The sequence below is a fragment of the Periplaneta americana genome, chromosome 7, assembly GCF_040183065.1.
Source record: "Periplaneta americana isolate PAMFEO1 chromosome 7, P.americana_PAMFEO1_priV1, whole genome shotgun sequence".
Classification (NCBI taxonomy): Eukaryota; Metazoa; Arthropoda; class Insecta; order Blattodea; family Blattidae; genus Periplaneta; species Periplaneta americana.
The window spans coordinates 104,719,678-104,739,799 of NC_091123.1; the positions used below are offsets into that span (position 1 = coordinate 104,719,678).

General features: G+C 36.1%; 1 protein-coding gene across 12 annotated transcripts in view; it reads right to left on the minus strand.

Moving 5' to 3' along the window:
• Pi3K68D (phosphatidylinositol-4-phosphate 3-kinase catalytic subunit Pi3K68D) overlaps positions 1 to 20,122 on the minus strand; it is a 987,208-nt gene that overhangs the window by 497,015 nt on the left and 470,071 nt on the right. For all 12 annotated transcript variants that reach the window (XR_011333110.1, XM_069831124.1, XM_069831122.1 and 9 more), the window contains one exon: positions 18,243 to 18,358. Coding sequence is in view for 11 of the 12 variants with exons in the window: in XM_069831124.1 (XP_069687225.1) it covers positions 18,243 to 18,358 (116 nt within the window). In the remaining variant the exon portion in view is untranslated. The remainder of the gene's footprint in view (positions 1 to 18,242; positions 18,359 to 20,122) is intronic.

Here is a 20,122-nt window from a genome sequence, read left to right on the forward strand (position 1 = left end):
GAGGCAACGTTCAACTGCTGAGTCACTGAACGTCACTTATACCAGTGTGCAGAGGATGCAATGTAGATTATACATAACCGTGCTGCGTTTGCATGGCAAAATGTGATTGTATCTCTCGCATCAGTTGAGCTATATGAAACAGTCAACTGCTGAGTGGAAGAACGTCACTTATACCATGTGCGAGGGCTGTGACTTAGGTTCCACATTTGGCGACGTGCGTGTGCTTACATTCAATTTTTCTATGTGTTTTATAACTCCGCTGCATGACATATTTTGTTAATACTAATAGTAATACTTTCAAAAAATATTTGTGAGAGCTGTGCTTTATTTGTAGTGCTTTTTAAGTTAACCTACAATATTCTGTATAACTGTAGGCCCTAAATATGTAATTTTACCACAACTTTCAAGCAACAGAATAGCCTAGCCTATGTGATTTAAGAAGCGCATCTGCAGGTAAGATTGCCGAACCGGAAACTTCTGTGTTGTTAATGATGATCAAACTGGCTGTAGATGTGTAGGGATGAGTAAACTTCTTTGCGCCTTTGTTTATTATTTTCTCGTGAAAAATCTGTGTGGAATGATAGAGATTATAGTGATTTAAATAATATTTACAGATCCAGAAAATGACACAAAGACACTGCAAGTCACAACAAGTGTGGGAAAAAACTGCATTTCTTTGGCAAAACCATAAGTATTGAATCTGCTTTAAGTGATCAGTATAGGCTTTCCATTGAAAAGCATAGTGAACTTGTTCAACAGAACAGAACAATTCATGGCTATTCTATAAGGGTCTTGGAAAATTAGGTCTTGCATTAGAGGGCATGACGAGAGTAAATCCTCAAACAATAAAGGCAATTTTTTTTAATGAGATTGCAAGGCACGACAGTTTACTGAAAACATACTTAGAATACTGCACTATGTTTTGTATCATTTCACCTTCAATTCAGAAATTTCAGAGTGACTTGATAATAAAATTAGGAAAGAGGATTGTAAAGCATCGTTCGTAGCTTTAATTCTGGATGAGAGCTCTGACATAATATGAAATCGCAGTTATCTTCAATTTTGCGACACATAACAGAAGATGAGACAATGAAGGAGTTTAAAAAAGAACAGATGTCAGGATGGATAGTACGCAAATGATCTCCTTAAACATGCTCTCGAAATCATTAACGATTTTGATTGCAATGATAAACTTATTGCTCAAACTTATGATGGAGTGGCTGTAATGGCGGGAGAACATAATGATTTACTTGCAAAATTTCGCAGCCACTGTAAGTAAGTCAGGGATTCTTGTGTATGCTATGCGTACAAATTTATTAAACCTCGTCTTAACTCAGTCTGGCAATTTTATGAAACAAGTAAAAGTGATCTTCACTAATCTTACTGGATTTTCGAGTTTTTTTCTCTAAATCATCAAAGTTGGAACGCTTATTTGAATCAATAATGGATAATGAAGATTGTGAATGGGACCATGAAACTATCGTTTGTGCACTAGGGCTGTTAGGTTTACTGAAGGATTTTGATTTTATTTTCTGCTACGGTAATATTATTGGCTGCTGAGAAATTACTTTGAGGAATTTTGGGAATGCATGGATGATTTTGCTGCTGAAAATTATACTCAATCTGAAAGATCATGACTGGATGCAATTCCTGGAGAGGATAAGAAAATTGTAAATAGGCAGTTGTTCAATGAAATCCTGCACATCTGAAAGATCATGACTGGATGCAATTCCTGGAGAGGATAAGAAAATTGTAAATAGGCAGTTGTTCAATGAAATCCTGCACATTATCAGAATTGATAATATTCAAAAGTTTGCTGAAAATTCCAAATTGAAGCTTTTGAGTATGCTTGATCATACACAATTTATCACCTTTGCAAATTCGCTCCCTGAAGAAATATTGTTAAATCTAAAAGAAAACTATGAAGCTTATTTTGATTTACTGTATTATCAACAGTATAGTCGATCTCATTCTATGCACTTTAGTCTTTTGTGTTTTATGTAAACATGGCCAGGCTTCGGCCCGGTAAACATCCTTATAATTTATGCTACAAGAAAATAATAAAGAAAATTTGAAAATTCAACTAAAAAATTCATCAATAAGGAGCTATTCCTAGGAATGCAAGTCCCGCATATAACTAAAGCAGACTACTGTATTTTAACCATTTAAAAAATCGCATCCTTATGTCAAAATGTCACGCGACGCCACTGATACATTATGAATTATGCTTTAATATCGCCTAACTTCTCTTCTGTCAATACACTCCTTTTTCTAACTTGTTTTTTTTTTTTTTCGTTTAACAACACTGAACTCTTAATATGCCACTTCCGAATAAGTTGATGAATCTTGGTCGGCACGGGAGATTAGGGATATTCATGATGAAACTTACGAATACACTTTCAAGACGTTTTCTAGAGTTATTATATTTCACATAAGTTTCCTCTAGAAAAATTCTCTGTGTGATATTGTAGTGTATCATTTCGTCTGCATGACAAACTCCACTAACACAAGCACTAATCTTATCTGCAACTCAAGTTGTTATTATGTCAATGCCTCTCCTGTAAGCTTATGCTAAGGCATGTGAGAAGCAATTTTATTACTTGTCTGAAGCATCTCAACAGCTGTGGCATTGCTCACTGTGATTATATCACTAGTCTTCCAAATTTCTTCTTATCAGCAATGGAATCAGTTTCTTTCAAACCTCCTGATTAAATCTCCATAATTAGGATTATGAATGAAGCATGGGCCTTTTCGTAAATTGTTAACTGTTCTAAATTTTCTCAGATCTTGAGAAAGACTCCGATTGTTTTCATAACAGCATTGGACCAGCTGTATCCTAACATTTAATGATAGATCTATGACTTGAAAGTTCAAAATTTTTGTAGCAGTACTAATAATGTGATTAATGTTTTAATCAACAAAATGGTAACTGTGGAAATGCAAAAAAATAACAAATGATAAATCTCAATGTTTGCCTCTTCCCATCAGATATTATAATACTGGTATGTATAACACTTCAAAGTTCTGAAGTGACTTTAGAATGACCTTAGTATAATCATACAGTGGATTGGCAATACCTGCAAACATCCTTTACCAGGGGCATGTTACCAAAATAAAATTATCGAATATATACTGTACATATATGAGTGAGTAAAAAGTATGGAACAATGCTTGTAACTTTCTTATTTCTAATTTTATGAAGAAACTATTTATACAAAAGTTGTAAGGTATCAAAGAAGGAATATTTTGAACATGTTTTCAAATACTATGCGTTTCATTTATAGTGTGCAAAGGAGTCTGTTTTTTTTTTTAATGGTACCATGTATTTATTTCCCCATTTTTGGATTCTTCAGGTTTCAGTACGTACAAAATCATTTTTTTTTGCCATTTATAAACTATTGTTTTTTTTAAATTACCTCTTTTGATGACAATGTATGTGTACTGAATAAAGGAAAATTTTAATGCTTCAGTACACTAATTTGAGGAGGCTTTGGATTAAACAGTTGCAGACAAAAGTTAATAGAAACAAGTGAATAAAGCTAATAAAAACAATTGACTAACAATATTAATATTATTTAAATTTATCATTTAAAAAAAGGACACGTTGTAGGATCATTGAAATTTAACTGCAATAGTAACGCAACACATAAATTTTAAAGCAAGAAAACCCATTAAAACCAAAATTAGCATTGTTGTGTTGTATTATCATATGCTGATTTCAGTTTACAAAAATTGCTCAAAATGGCCACCATTTACTACCACACAATGCATAAATCTGTCTTTGAAATTGTTTAATGTCTAACTATTGTTAGTCAATTTTTTTTATTAGCTTTATTAAATTGTTTCTATTAGCTTTTGTCTGCAACAATTTTTAATTCAAAGACTCCTCAAATTGGTGTACTGAAGCATTAAAATTTCCCTTTATTCAGTATATATAGCCTATATTATCATTAAAAGATGTAATGTTTACAAAACAATAGTTTGTAAATGGCAAAAAATATGATTTTGTACATACTGAGACATGAACAATACAGAAATGGGGAAATAAGTACATGGTGCCATTAAAAAAAAAAAGACTCATAGGCACACCCTTTATAAATGAAAAGTGTAATACTTGAAAACATGTTCAAAATATTTCTTCTTTGATACCCTATAACTTTTGTATATATAGTTTCTTCATAAAATTAGAAATAAGAAAGTTACAAGTATTGTTCCATACTTTTTACTCACCCCGTGTGTGTATATATATTTCTTATTGAGGACCTCACTCTCCTCTATTGAATATTGTGTAATCAATGACTTTATGTTGTCATAATGTAGATGCTTATTAATGGCACTGGGAATAAAACTCAAGACCCTCAGCTTGGCACACTGAGTGCTCTTAGCATCTGAGCTATACCAGAATCTGATCCACAGCGCCAGTTGAACTCTCCTCCTTTTTATTGCCAATGGCCGGCCTATGACTGCATTTTAGACATATATGTCATATTATGCAGGAGCGCATATTTCAATGACTTTATGGCCATTTGAACAACAGTTTTAGATCACCATTAACACTAATATATTATATATTCTTATTGAGGACCTATCCGTCCTCTATTGAATAGTAATAATTTGTAATTTATTGAAGTTTTTACTACTTGTAGTAATTCATCAACAGTATTTTCACTGGCAGTTGTTCAATAGACTGTGTGTGATGTCAATGGCAAACATTGTTACCAGCTAGGAACAGTGTAATAAGCAACTCGATAGAGGATATTGACTCTTGTGAAAGTGCAGATAAGGCAAGCAATAGCAGATACCTATAGCAGTAATACCTACAAAGGGGCCCTGTTACCACATTGTGAACCTGCCAGTAAAAAAAATTATAGTTTCCGTTTCTTATTTTCTTGTGGTGAGTTGGTGACAATATGATAATGATAATAATAATAATAATAATAATAATAATAATAATAATAATAATAATAATGACATCAAATTTCATAGAACCAGTACCAGTGCCAGGATAGGACATTCTTCCATTAATTGTGTGGTCACGAATGTTTCAAAAGAAATTTTCGATTTACGTTCTTTGGTCACGAATGTTTCAAAAAAAATTTTCGATTTACGTTCTTTCATGGAAAATACTGTAATTGTAAATAAAGCTAGGCTCACGTCTATTATAAACAACTTAAAAATCAAAAGCATCTGGTAGATATGATCGACATTTTATTGTAACATGGTACACAGACTATCCTTGGTTATATGAGTGTAGAAGATTGTCCAAACTTCTGTTGGCCATGTCTTCTGTTTTTGCCCGAAAAAGTGCATGGACAAAAAATGGCATTGAAAATATTGACAATTTTAGAATAGTGTCTGCAGATGTAGCAACATGTTTCTTGGCTACAACTGATTTTTAGTTAAGTAAAGCATTTAAAAATTCAGTCGAAAAACACCATGATATTGTTAAAAGATATAAAGTAGATACATTATGGGATGCCACCTAACTGCTACATGCTTCCGAACATAGCAATAACTGCCATTCAGAAGAAAATAAAGAGTTCAATGATTCAAATAACAAAGGAAATTATGTAGAACTATTGCATTTACTTGATGACGTTATACAATGATCCTCGAACTGCTGTTTTTTCTGAAACACTGAATGACATTCAAAATGATTTTATTGACTGCATCTCTTGTTGTAAGATTAAGAAAAAGAAAAAAAAAATGAGAGTTCAATTTTGTTGCCATTATTATGAATAAGACGAATGACATTTTGTAAAAATCCAAGTTGTCTACCATTTTTGTTACAATAACTCAAATGGAAATGTCGAGGAAAGATTTGTAGGTTTCTTAGATGCAAGTAGTGACCACACTGCAGTTCTACTATCCCAAACTTTATTCAATGGCATAGAAGAATATTTCATTGCACTGAAAAGTTGATCGCACAAGCATACAACAGAGACCCAGTCATGTCCGGTGAACATGGAGGTCTAGAGGCTCTTGTGAAGAATATGGGCGAGTATTATTTGTCCATTGTTGTTCTCACAGATTAAATTTAGTTTTAGAGCAATCAGTGAATTGTATTAAAGAGTGTAAGAATACGTCAGAGCTTTTTTCATTCTTCATAAAATCATCAAAAAGAACAAAAGTTCTTAATCATTAAGTTAAAAGAAGTGTCCACCAGTGCCCATTAATCTAGGTGGAATTATAAATCAAGGATGGTTGATGTCATCTTCAATTTTAAAGATGAATTGACTTAACAGGGCTTTTAAGTTGGTAATGGAAGACTGTGACAAATGGGATAACGAAGCACAAGCATATGCAGAAGAATCTTCAGAGTTTTAATTTTGAGTTTTTGCCTTAGGTTTTTTTCTGCAGTTCTTCCGAAAGCTGACATTTTATTGAGCAATGTGCAGAAGAAAATATGTGATATGGGTTACGGCAAACAGAAAACAGGGGATTTTGTAGGTGATCTCAAAATTTTCGTGAGAATTTTGACTCTTTGGTCGAAGATGAAAAGATTGTGTAAAAATATGGTGAAACCATGTTCAAAGAAGGTGATCAGGCTGGTGAAAGTTCTTCGATGAAATCATTAACACATTAAAATGCCAAATAATGGCCAAATTTTTCAGACATTGATAAACTGAAATTTCTAGCATTGCTTAATTCTGAGAGATATGCAAACTTCGCAGAAGTGTTTTCGGAAAAATCCTTTCAGATCTTGATGTCAAACTATGGTGTGATTGAAAAATTAACTATCGTACATATAATTATTCTTTATCCGAATGTGCTGACATGTTGGTGTATGAGTTGAGTTTAAACTTACATACTCTTGGAGTCACCGAAGCTCTACTGGAAGTTACAAAACTGTGTAATTTGATTTTAACACTTTCGTGATAAATGCTTAAGCAAAAAGGAAATTTTCTGCTCTCCATCATATACCAACTTACCAGTGAAATACTCAAGGGCAGAATAGACTAAAGATGTCAATAGAAAAATCTCTTCTCTTGAACATGACAAAAGGGACCAATGTTCAATGACTGTCATAGATCTCTTCTTACAGAAGAATTATCGAATCAATCTTCAAACAAGTAGTCTACAAAGTCAATGTCTAAATAAAATTATATGTATTAATATTGCTGAAACTGGTCAGGAAAAGGAATTGGCTGGGTCAAAGGCTGAGAAGAAACTGTCTACTGAAGGATGCACTGGAAGGAATGGTGAACATGAGAAAATTTTGGGGCACAAAAAATTATCAGATGATAAATAATATGGATCATATACAGAGACTAAAAGGGAGGCAGAAAATAGGAAAGATTGGAGAATGCTGGATTTACAGTGAAAGACCTGCTCTTGGGCAGAAAACCATGAATGAATATTAATATTGTGGTTAGGCTAAGATGTTCTGACTGGTAACACTCATGTAATACTCGAGCCACACTACTGTTCTTTACATAGTCCCTACATTAAAAAAATAAACCCAAAGAAATTTCAGAAAACACGAATTAAAATCATATTAGGACAAGAAGATAAAGATAACAAAAAAATTCTTATGTGCTGTTCAACATAAATCTATACAGGGTGATTCAGACCACCAGTAACAGTCATTTATTTCGGAAACTAGTGCATGAACATTTTCGAGACAAAAATACAGGGCTATTCAAAAAGAAGGAGCAGATTTCAAATATTTATTTCTTCCAAACTACAAAAGATAGAAACACAATTCCAACGTTTCTGGACAGACAAAAGTTTAAATTTTGAACAGTCCGGGTAGAAGTTGCAATCACGGCCGCATTGGCGCTGTTGCTTGTCATGCGCGGCCGCATTGGCGCTGTTGATTGTCTGTAGTCAGAGCAGTGTATATTGGAGAGTACCGCATTCTTTTGATCTGGCAAATGCCGACGCGGTGGCCATATTTACTCCTGCGGAGACTTAGACAATGCAAGACTTGCATAGGAACACAGGTTTCTAGTGTGATATTCCATTGCTATCTTGAAGAATGCCATGTTGTTGTGCAGTTAATCAATGTGTAATCAATTGTAGTTATACAAAACTAGCATTAAGTCAAAAACAAGAGAAGGAATATACTTCAATGATTAATTAATTTTCTTAACAACATAACATTTTCACTGCGGGCTAAAGCATAGACAAGAGGCTATAACCCGTTCAATTCCAAACCCTCTCTGTTATCCTGAACTTTCCTAATGGCATATTCTAGAGCAGGGATCGTCAGCACAGAGCACGCTGGGGCTAGCATCTCTTACCCGCTGAAAACGCAGCGCACCATAGTGTACTGCATAGCTGCTAGCGGGTATGCTCTCTATCTCTCCCTGCTGCATGACGGTGTACATGGGACGGCACCACGTACCCGTTGCACATTTCAGCGAGTGCTGACTACCTCTGTTCTAGAGCAAAGTTAAGAAGTAAATGTGACAGTGCATCTCCTTACTGATAACTACATGAATAAGCTAGGAAAAAATCCACGAACTATTAGGGAAAACACGGAAATTTTACTTCAAGCAAGTAAAGCGAAAGGTATGGAAGTAAATTCTGAAAAGGCAAAGTATATGATTATGTCTTGTGACCAGAATATTATACGAACTGGAAATATAAAAATTGGAAATTTATCCTTCGAAGAGGCAGAAACATTCACATATCTTGGAGCATCAGTAACAAATATAAATGACATTCGGGAGGAAATTAAACTCGGAATAAATATGGGAAATACTTATTATTATTCGGTTGAGAAGATTTTGTCATCTAGTCTATCAAAAAATCTGAAAGTTATCTGATAAGCATGGTTGTGAAACTTGGACTCTGACTTTGAGACAGGAACATTATTAACCCTACGCTGGGCATGTGAGATCTTTGAGACCCCATGACCCATTTCCCAATAAAACGTAACATTTTTAGTGTGTCCAGCGGAGGGTTAAGTATGTTTGAGAATACGGTAATTAGGAAAATACTTGGGACTAAGAGGGATGAAATCACAGGAGAATGCAGAAACTTACACAACACAGAACTGCACGCATTGTATTCTTCACCTGACATAATTAGGAACACTAAATCCAGACGTTTGAGATGGGCAGGACTAGTAGCACGTATGGACGAATCCATAAATGCATATAGAGTGTTAGTTGGAAAGCCAGAGGAAAAAAGGCTTTTGGAAGGCCGTAGATGGGAGGATAATATTAAAATGGATCTGAGGGAGGTGGGATATCATGATAGAAACTGGATTAATTTTGCACATGATAGGGACCGATGGCGGGCTTATGTGAGGGCGGCAATGAACCGTCGGTTTCCTTAAAAGCCATAAGTAAGTAATGACAAAATATTTATAATTGAAAACATCAAGGTGGGCAAAAGGGGACGTTGGAAGCCATCCCAAACTGGTATAATAATGGTAACAAAAACAGTTCTTGATTTTCATGAAAATTGTCTTAATAAAGTGAACTTCAAATATCTTATGCCAGATAGATGCATGCAGGATGCGTTAGAAAATTTATTTTCTACTGTACGTTCCATAAATCCAATCCCGGATGCAAAATAATTCAAAACTGCATTACGATTTCTCAGCTTTTCTCAAAAACGAAGCATGGAAATTATGCAGTTTGCGATTCTGAACAATTAATTGAGTTTCTCGGTACAGATGTAAGTAAATACGAAACAGAAAGGTCTAGTGAAGATGAATGTTAGTAAAAGGAAATTGATATAGGCTAAATTGTAATTTAACGGAAAATATAAATAGTGACTTGAGTGAACAAGCTCTTTATTATTTGTTGGGAACAGTTTTGTTCAAAATAAAACAAAATAACTTATATAACTTAGTATTTGTGAAAACTGTTTTTCATCTCTAATAACTGATAACAGGGATGAATCTATAAATTTTATTAGCACATTAATGACTCTCAAGTCCCACAAGGAAATGTCACTTGTATACCCTTGTAAATTCGTATTTGATATAATTCTATATGCAGAAAAATGTGAAACATTGGTAGAAAATGAGTTGAAATTAAAGGATTTGAAGTCTTTATTCATTAGCACTTCAACTCATACGTTCCCAACATGTTATAACATTTCTGAAAACGACTTATCACTGTATTTTAGGACAAGAATATATTTATTGTAAAGAAAATTGTCTGTTATAGCAAATGCACTACAACAATCTGCTAAATGTGGCAGTAGAAGTGTTGGTATAACATAAATAATAAAGTGTTATCACTAATGAGTCATTTCACTATGACAATATTTGTTAATCCTCGTCTCCTGTATTCAATAAACCACAACAACATGTATGATATCGCCTTTAATGACCTTCCTTCTAGCATTACTGCTTATGCTTCTGTGCTGAGCAAGGAGTAAATATGGCGGCTGCCGCCGAGAATGCGGTACTCTCTAATATACACTGCTCTGTCTGTAGTAAAATGGCGACACAACAGGAAAAAGCATTTTGTGTGCTGCAATTAGCAAAACTAGAGTTCATTATTGAAGTTCAACGTGCTTTTCGCCGTCAGTTTAATAAACAACCGCCTCGTCATAAGCAGATTTACCAGTAGCATCGAAAATTCGTAGAAGATGGTTGGAGCTGCAAACAGAAAAGCACGGGACGTTCACGCATATCGAATGAAAATGTCGGGCATATTCGTACAGTTTACTAAAGGAGACCAAAAAAATCCACAACACGAGCAAGCAGAGAACTGAACATTCCTCAACCAATGGTATGGCGAGTTCTGAAACACCGTCCGCACATGAAGCTGTACAAACTGCAGTTACTGCAAGCATTGCATCCTGATGACCACAATAAAAGTTAATCGCCATAACGTTAGAATTTGGGCAAGTGAAAATCCTATGTCAGTTATTGGACATGAAAGAGATTCACCGAAGATTAACATCTTCTGTGCCATATTTGTAAACAAAGTTCATGGACCTTTCTTCTTCATGGAGAAAACTGTGACAGGAATAACCTAGCTAGACATGCTTCAAAACTGGTTATTTCCTCAACTTGAAGAAGATTCAGATGATTTCATCTTCATGCAAGATGGTGCCCTGCCTCATTTCTCTAAGCACGTCCGATGTTACCTGAATGACACCATTCCAGGACGTTGGATTGGAAGAGGAGGAGGAGAAGATCAACTTCATCACCGGTGGTCTCCCAGGTTTCCAGACCTCACTCCTTGTGATTTTTATCTGTGGGGTTATGTAAAAGACCGTGTTTTGACCACCCCTATGCCTGACATTGGCCTTAACACTGCAATCAACACCGCCAATGCGGCCGTGATTGGAACTTCTACCTGGACTGTTCAAAATTTAAACTTTCGTCAGTCCAGGTTTGTTGGAATTGTGTTTCTATCTTTTGTAGTTTGGAAGAAATAAATATTTGGAATCTGCTCCTTCTTTTTGAATAGCCCTGTATTTATAACTAAACCACATGTGAACTTTCACTTGAGCTTGATTTCATCAATCAGCTCTAACAGGAAGTAGGGTCAGTGGCGTATCACTTCAAAATTTCAAATGGGAGTCGGGGTCAAATAAGGTACCATTTGATAGAGCTCTTCAAAACAAACAACTTTCATAGGAAATGTTTTTATTAATTCCTACTCTTTCAATGAGAAAACGTACGAAAATGCAATAGGTAATTCGGACCACCCGTAAGTCATTTATTTCGGTAACTAGTGCATTAAAATTTTCGAGACGAAAATATTTATAACTAAACCATATGTGAATTTTCACTTGAGCTTGATTTCATCAATCAGCCTTAACAAGAAGTAGGGTCAGTGGCGTATCAGTTTAAAATTTCAAATGGGAGTTGGGTCAAATATGGTACCATTTGATAGAGCTCTTCAAAACAAATAACTTTCATAGGAAACGTTTTTATCAATTCCTACTCTTTCAATGGGAAAACGTACAAAAAGACAATGTCATGAATATTGAGAAATGTTACAAGACGAAAATGTAAACAAGACAATTAATGTTGACATGTTACTGACAGGCTTGACAATTTCATTAAATTTTTATAAACTTTCAAACTATCTGCCGTTCTGAGCTGCATACACCTGTACTCTTCTTCTAACACTGTCAGTGATTCCTAATACTTCGGCGTGGTCAAGTGACTGGCAGAGTAGGAATTAATAAAAACGTTTCCTATGAAAGTTGTTTGTTTTGAAAAGCTCTATCAAATGGTACCATATTTGACCCGACTCTCATTTGAAATTTTAAAGTGATACGCCACTGACCCTACTTCCTGTTAGAGCTGATTGATGAAATCAAGCTCAAGTGAAAGTTCACATGTGGTTTAGTTATAAATATTTTTGTCTCGGAAATTTTCAGGCATTAGTTTCCGAAATAAATTACTGTTACGGGTGGTCTGAATCACCCTGTATAATTAAATCGAAGGGAAACGTAAAATTCCATAACTGTTATGACCCACTCAGTCCTATGTGTTACATCATGTCACGTCGCATTACGCTAGTATTTTCTCTAATCTGCTCTCATGAGAACAATGCAGTGCAGTATGCTACAGCACAGCTAAACAAAATGGACTAAAACTTTTCTCACCTATGGTGTTTCCTAGAGTGTCACTTATTTCCCTCCAGGCATCTCCACGCATGCTATTATTAAAATATTATTTGTGGATTTTATCATAAAGAAATGGATATTTCTCTACCAAATAATTAGTTTTTCACAATCCAGTTTAATTCCTAGCTTATAAGGAAATTAAGAAGTACAGATAAATATATAAAAAACGACAACCAACTGTTGTTATGTCATCAATTCGGCCCCAAACAGAAAAACCCAAGTGTCGATCTGAAAATTTCCAATTCTGACGCACCACAAACAATTGTTTTTCCCGATCAACATCAATTTGTGCTGCTGCACTATGCTGCCAGGCATCATCCTGCAGACTCTCATTCAAACACATTAATGTGCAGCAGTATGATGCGTAAGTGTGAGTGGGCCATTATGCAAAAGTAATTAGCATACATCTAATGTCAAATTACACATATCAATTTAACAAACACTGTATTTAAAACTGGCTGATGAATTCAAATAAATGTAGGAAACTAAAATACAACATATAAATCCATTAAATTCATTTCAACCACAGGGATAGTATCCTCTGATTGAGGTTCTAGCTGATATGTACATCTATTATCAGTCAGTACATCTCATGTGATGGTATGTGTCAGAGAAAGAACAATTGTTTGTATGCATCTGAAATCTGACTAGTGTAATATGTAGCTAGTCAGCAATGTATGCAATGGAGGGGAAAAGGAACTGGCCACCCTATCCCATTATCTCCTGGCCTAGTTGCCTCACTAATAGTGCTTTCTTGGTATCACTTGTGAGATTCAGATCTGTTTTCGGACAATTGACTAAACAACAACACCGGGATAGACATATGTACTCCAATCTAACTACCAGTATTCGACGTTTAAAAAATTAAATAATTGCTGCCTCACATCCAGAAATCTGTCTGTCATGCATGGATTTCGTGAATGGTTTATAAAATATCAATAATTACTTCTGATAAAAAGCATATATAATGTACATGTATAAACTTAGAAATGGAAAATAGAATGCACATAAAGAGAAACAATCTGCTAAAAATAATATTTTGAGGATTCAAGTTTGAAAAGAACTTTCAAATACCTTTTTCTCAGAAATAATATTTTCTACTTATGTGTTTTGCTTGTAAACCGACGATATGATGCTTGTAAACCGACGATATAATAACAATAATGGTTAAATATACGCAGCAGGAAAACAAATACAATGAAAACATTCACAAGGAACTAAAAATTGAATTCATATTTAAAAAAAAAAAATTGAGAAATATAGAACTAAATGGATCCAACATATACGGTGAATGGACAGGGACAGAACTCCACACTTAATTATCGAATATAGGCCAGAGGAAAAAAGAAATCAAGGAGGTCCTGAGTGACTGAGGCTGGAATAGGTCACACAATCCAACTCCATTACAGTACAATGATAATGAAGATGGTGGTGATAGGGTGGTGGTGATAGGGTGGTGGTGGTGGTGGTGGTGGTGGTGGTGGTGGCGGCGACGACGTCGACGTCGACGACGACGACGACAACAACAACAACAACAAAAGAACATTATATAAATTAAGTGTATCCATGTAAAATGAAAATGTTACATTAATACACTGTGTCTGTAAAGTCATGATGCAGTTTTGAACACTTACAATGGCTAAACGAAACTAAACCAACGAATGAAACTAACAATACATTGAAGAGTATGTCAAAGAGTTTCTGAAGCATAAATTTCAATTTTGTGTACACGCAGGTAATGACACAACACAACAATGCAGCGAAATATGCCATTTAGTCAAGATGTGGATGATGCAAAGGAAAGTTCAATGTGTCCTGTGGATTGCAAAATTTGAATTCGTGACGCGTTTTCGTCGTGAATAACGTCGAGTGCACAATAAAGAGCCGTCACATAGAAATAACATTCACTGGTGGCATAAGCAGCTGAAGGAAACTGGAGGCTTGTTGGACCAAAAACGTTCTGGTAATTTCCATTTAGTGACGAGTCTGTTGAAGCTATTCAGGATAGCTACCTAAGGAGCCCCAAGAAATCTGAGTACCTGAATAATTTCGAGGGAAGAATTGTTCCGGGGCCGGGCATTGAACCCGGGACCTTTCATTTAACGTACCAATGCTCTACCAACTGAGCTACCCGGGAACTCTACCCGACACCGATACAATTTTTCCCTCTATATCCACAGACCTCAAAGTGGGCTGACAACCGTCAAGCAACCAACTTCGCTGTTAACCAACAGTGACGTGTATTATGCAAATCAAGATTTCAGGAGTAACTCCCTGTAAAGTTGATTTGAATAATTTCAAGGGCAAATTGTTCCGGGGCCAGGCATTGAACCCGGCACCTTTGGTTTAATGTACCAACGCTCTACCAACTGAGCTACCAGGGAACTCTATCCGACACCGATACAATTTTTCCCTCTATATCCACAGACCTCAAAGTGGGCTGACAACCGTCAAGCAACCAACTTCGAGTGCACACTAACTCTGTGTGACTTAAATTGTGGTTATTTTCTGTTAACGAACAGTGACGTCTATTATGCAAATCAAGATTTCAGGTATAACTCCCTGTAAAGTTAATTTGAATAATTTCGAGGGAAAAATTGTTCTGGGGCCAGGCATCGAACCCGGGACCTTTGGTTTAACGTACCAACGCTCTACCAACTGAGCTACCCGGGAACTCTACCCGACACCGATACAATTTTTCCCTCTATATCCACAGAACTCAAAGTGGGCTGACAACCATCAAGCAACCAACTTCGAGTGCACACTAACTCTGTGTGACTTAAATTGTGGTTTTTTCTGTTAACGAACAGTGACGTGTATTATGCAAATCAAGATTTCAGGTATAACTCCCAGTATAGTTGATTTGAATAATTTCGAGGGAAAAATTGTTCTGGGGCCGGGCATCGAACCCGGAACGTTTGGTTTAACGTACCAACACTCTACCAACTGAGCTACCCGGGAACTCTACCCGACACCGATACAATTTTTCCCTCTATATCCACAGATCTCAAAGTGGGCTGACAACCGTCAAGCAACCAACTTCGAGTGCTCACTAACTCTGTGTGACTTAAATTGTGGTTTTTTCTGTTAACGAACAGTGACGTGTATTATGCAAATCAAGATTTCAGGTATAACTCCCTGTAAAGTTGATTTGAATAATTTCGAGGGAAAAATGTTCCGGGGCCAGGCATCGAACCCAGGACTTTTGGTTTAACGTACCAACGCTCTATCAACTGAGCTACCTGGGAACTCTACCTGACACCGATAGTAGAGCGTTGGTATGTTAAACCAAAGGTCCCGGGTTCGATGCCTGGCCCCGGAACAATTTTTCCCTCGAAATTGCTCAAATCAACTTTACAGGGAGTTATACCTGAAATCATGATTTGCATAATACACGTCACTGTTCGTTAACAGAAAAAAAAAACACAATTTAAGTCACGCAGAGTTAGCGTGCACTCGAAGTTGGTTACTTGATGGTTGTCAGCCCACTTTGAGGTCTGTGGATACAGAGGGAAAAATTGTATCGGTGTCCGGTAGAGTTCCCGGGTAGCTCAGTTGGTACAGCGTTGGTACGTTAAACCAAACGTCCCGGGTTCGATGCCTGGCCCCGGAACAATTTTTCCCTCGAAATTATTCAAATCAACTTTACAGGGAGTTATACCAGAAATCTTGATTTGCATAATACGCGTCACTGTTCGTTAACAGAAAAAACCACAATTTAAGTCACACAGAGTTAGTGTGCACTCGAAGTTGGTTGCTTGATGGTTGTCAGCCCACTTTGAGTTCTGTGGATATAGGGGAAAAAATTGTATCGGTGTTGGGTAGAGTTCCCGGGTAGCTCAGTTGGTACAGCGTTGGTACGTTAAACCAAAGGTCGCGGGTTCCATGCCCGGCCCCGGAACAATTTTTCCCTCGAAATTATTCAAATCAACTTTACAGGGAGTTATACCTGAAATCTTGATTTGCATAATACACGTCCCTGCTGGTTAACAGAAAAAAACACAATTTAAGTCACACAGAATTAGTGTGCACTCGAAGTTGGTTTCTTGACGGTTGTCAGCCCACTTTGAGGTCTGTGGATATAGAGAGAAAAATTGTATCGGTGTTGGGTAGAGTTCCCGGGTAGCTCAGTTGGTAGAGCGTTGGTACGTTAAACCAAAGGTCCCGGGTTCGATGCCCGGCCCCGGAACAATTTTTCCCTCGAAATTATTCAAATCAACTATACTGGGAGTTATACCTGAAATCTTGATTTGCATAATACACATCCCTGCTGGTTAACAGAAAAAGACACAATTTAAGTCACACAGAATTAGTGTGCACTCGAAGTTGGTTTCTTGACGGTTGTCAGCCCACTTTGAGGTCTGTGGATATGGAGGGAAAAATTGTATCAGTGTCGGGTAGAGTTTCCAGGTAGCTCAGTTGATAGAGCATTGGTACGTTAAACCAAAAGCCCCGGGTTCGATGCCCGGCCCCGGAACAATTTTTCCTTCGAAATTATTCAAATCAACTTTACAGGGAGTTATACCTGAAATCTTGATTTGCATAATACAAGTCACTGTTCGTTAACAGAAAAAAAAACACAATTTAAGTCACAAAGAGTTAGTGTGCACTCAAAGTTGGTTGCTTGACGGTTGTCAGCCCACTTTGAGGTTTGTGGATATAGAGGGAAAAATTGTATCAGTGTTGGTAGAGTTCCTGGGTAGCTCAGTTGGTAGAGCGTTGGTACGTTAAACCAAAGGTCCCGGGTTCGATGCCCGGCCCCGGAACAATTTTTCCCTTGAAATTATTCAAATCAACTTTACAGGGAGTTATACCTGAAATCTTGATTTGCATCTGTGTACCTGTGCTCGAAATGTAGGCCTGAAGAAGACTACAGTTCATAAAGTTTTAAAGAAACGTCTTCATTTTACGGGTTATAAACTTCAGTTGTTACACACTATCCACCAAACTGATAAACTCAAACGATTTGAGTTTGCTGTACAGATGCTTGAAGGGATGGACAATGATGAACAATTCTTACAGAAGATTGTGTTTAGTGATGAGGCCACATTCCATGTGTGTGGTCATGTTCATCACTATAACATGAGGATATGGGCCTCTCAAAATCCTTGTGCCTACATTGAGTATGAATGCAACTCCCCTAAGGTGAACATCTGGTATGCCCTCATGCATGATGAAATTATAGGTCCATATTTCTTTATGGAGCAGACTGTGACGTCAAACAACTACCTTGACATGTTGCAATTGTATGCAGTGCCACAAATTCAAGATGAAGGCAAAGGTGTCATCTTTCAACAAGATGGTGCTCCTCCACATTACACCAACATTTTTCGCGAGTTTCTGGATACATTTCCCCAGCGGTGGATAGGAAGGGTGAATTAAAGGCATGGCCATCACGATCGTCTGACCTAATGCCTTTAGACTTTTACTTGTGGGACTATGTCAAGTAACGTTTGTATAGTATTCGTATCAGCGACATTGACCATTTAAGAAAAGAGAATCAGACACACTATCCACTTTGTTACACCTGATATCTTTAGTCGTGTGTGGAATGAATTAGAATATCGTTTAGATGTGTGTATCACATTTCACATTTCTATCTTGTTTCATAGCTTTTGTGTGACCATTCAAAATTTCACCAGGACTTTATGGACACAGTGTAGTTATATTACAAATAAACTTACACAGCACAGGATCAATATCACCATGAGGCCTTGTACCTGCAGATGGGGCTGGTCCTAGTCTCTTATCTGCCACAGCAGGCCATAATGAGAGAAGAAAACTGCCTTGTGCCATCACTCTAACAACAAAAATGTTAAATGCCAGATATAGTTAACACTGTTCAAAATACAGCTCGTTTTCTTGAACATCAAATATGTGTATTGCAGCTGCACATTTCCTAAACTGTTACTGTCAACCATATCATAAGAACCATAACAAACATACAATGACCATAGTTTGTGACTCACAAGAAGAGCGCAGAATGAAGCAGCAAGGGAAGTATGTTAGTGATATGAATGCTTATATTATGTGATGCATTAGCAATACTATCCATTAAAAATAAGACAGTTGCTGGTCATTTAGGAACTGAGAGGTTAAGCTATTAATTATAATTCGTATTAGATTAAGCAAATATTAATAGTTACTTTATTTACCTCTACAAAGTTTTCACAAAAATACTGACAAAATGAATAAGGAAAATACTTGATGAGAATCAACCACAAGAACAAGCAGGCCATCTGTATTAATCAGAATTTGAAAAAGCTGAAAAATACAATCTCATACTTTACATAGCATTTGTAGATTACAAAAAAGCCTTCGAGTCTGTAAAACATGAGAGTGTCATTGGAGCACTAGTTACCGAAATAAATGACTTACGGGTGGTCCGAATTACTGAAGTGGCCCAGTATCAGTATTTTAATCAACGGCGTAAAGTAGTGAGAAACATAATGAATAGCCAAAATAATAAAATGTGTAAAATACCTATTAGTAATATTTCTGAACATTTTACAAATAGGTTTGGTAAAACAAATGATTTAACACCACTAGAGATTATTGATCCTATATCTTCAGAAGCAGATATTCAGATATCTGAACATGATATAACAATTTTGTTAACTTGACAAATCAGCAATGGGGGTTTGTATCTATACCTGGCACTCATATAAATTCATTAGTTATCAATGGGTGTCTTCAGGATGCAAAATTGGAGAACAAGAACTGTTGCGTAGCTTTCCTTGATATAAGTAAAGCCTACGATAATATAGGACATGAGCATTTAAAATGATCTCTCTACCATGTGGATATGCCAAACAATCTCGGAGACTTAATTATTAATTTAATGGAAGATAACCTTATCAAAATAGAAACAGGCTTAAATAAAAGGAATTGAACATAAATATAACGGTATTCGAATATTAGGTAAAATATAAATGGAAAGCTTTTCGAAAATAAACAGAGATTGAATGCCCAAGATTCAAAATGCAAAGGGGTGTAAAACAAGGGAACCCAATCTCACCTAAACTGTTTATATGTGTGCAAGAATCCATGTTAAAAAAAACTGGACTGGTCAAAGAAGAGTTATGGCTTAAATATTAATCTGCAGTTCGCAGATGACATAGTACTGTTTGCCAAAATTGCTACAGAACTAGACCAAATGGGCTGTTCCATCTCAAATCGATCAAAATATAGAGAAAATTGACCTTGCAATTTTTAAATACAATGAAACTTTTTCTGTCCGTAGACAACTGTGATACAATGTTCTGTGCAAAGTTTGAGGCAGCAGAACTTCATAGTGTTTAAATTAAAAAAAAACTTTAATTTATCATATTTTCATAAAATTAGCAACTGTTGTAGCTCCGAAACCCTTTCACCCAATGATCAAAATCATGGTTTATTTTGATGCTGAGAAGTCAAAGTTTATATTGACATATAAACAGCTTTTCTTACTTTTTATGGAAATAGAGAAATTTAGATTTTTCATTAGGACGCCTTTGCCCATGGAAAAAATTTTTAAAATATATCGTTAGATTCTGCATTGAAAGTACAAATAATCACATATTTT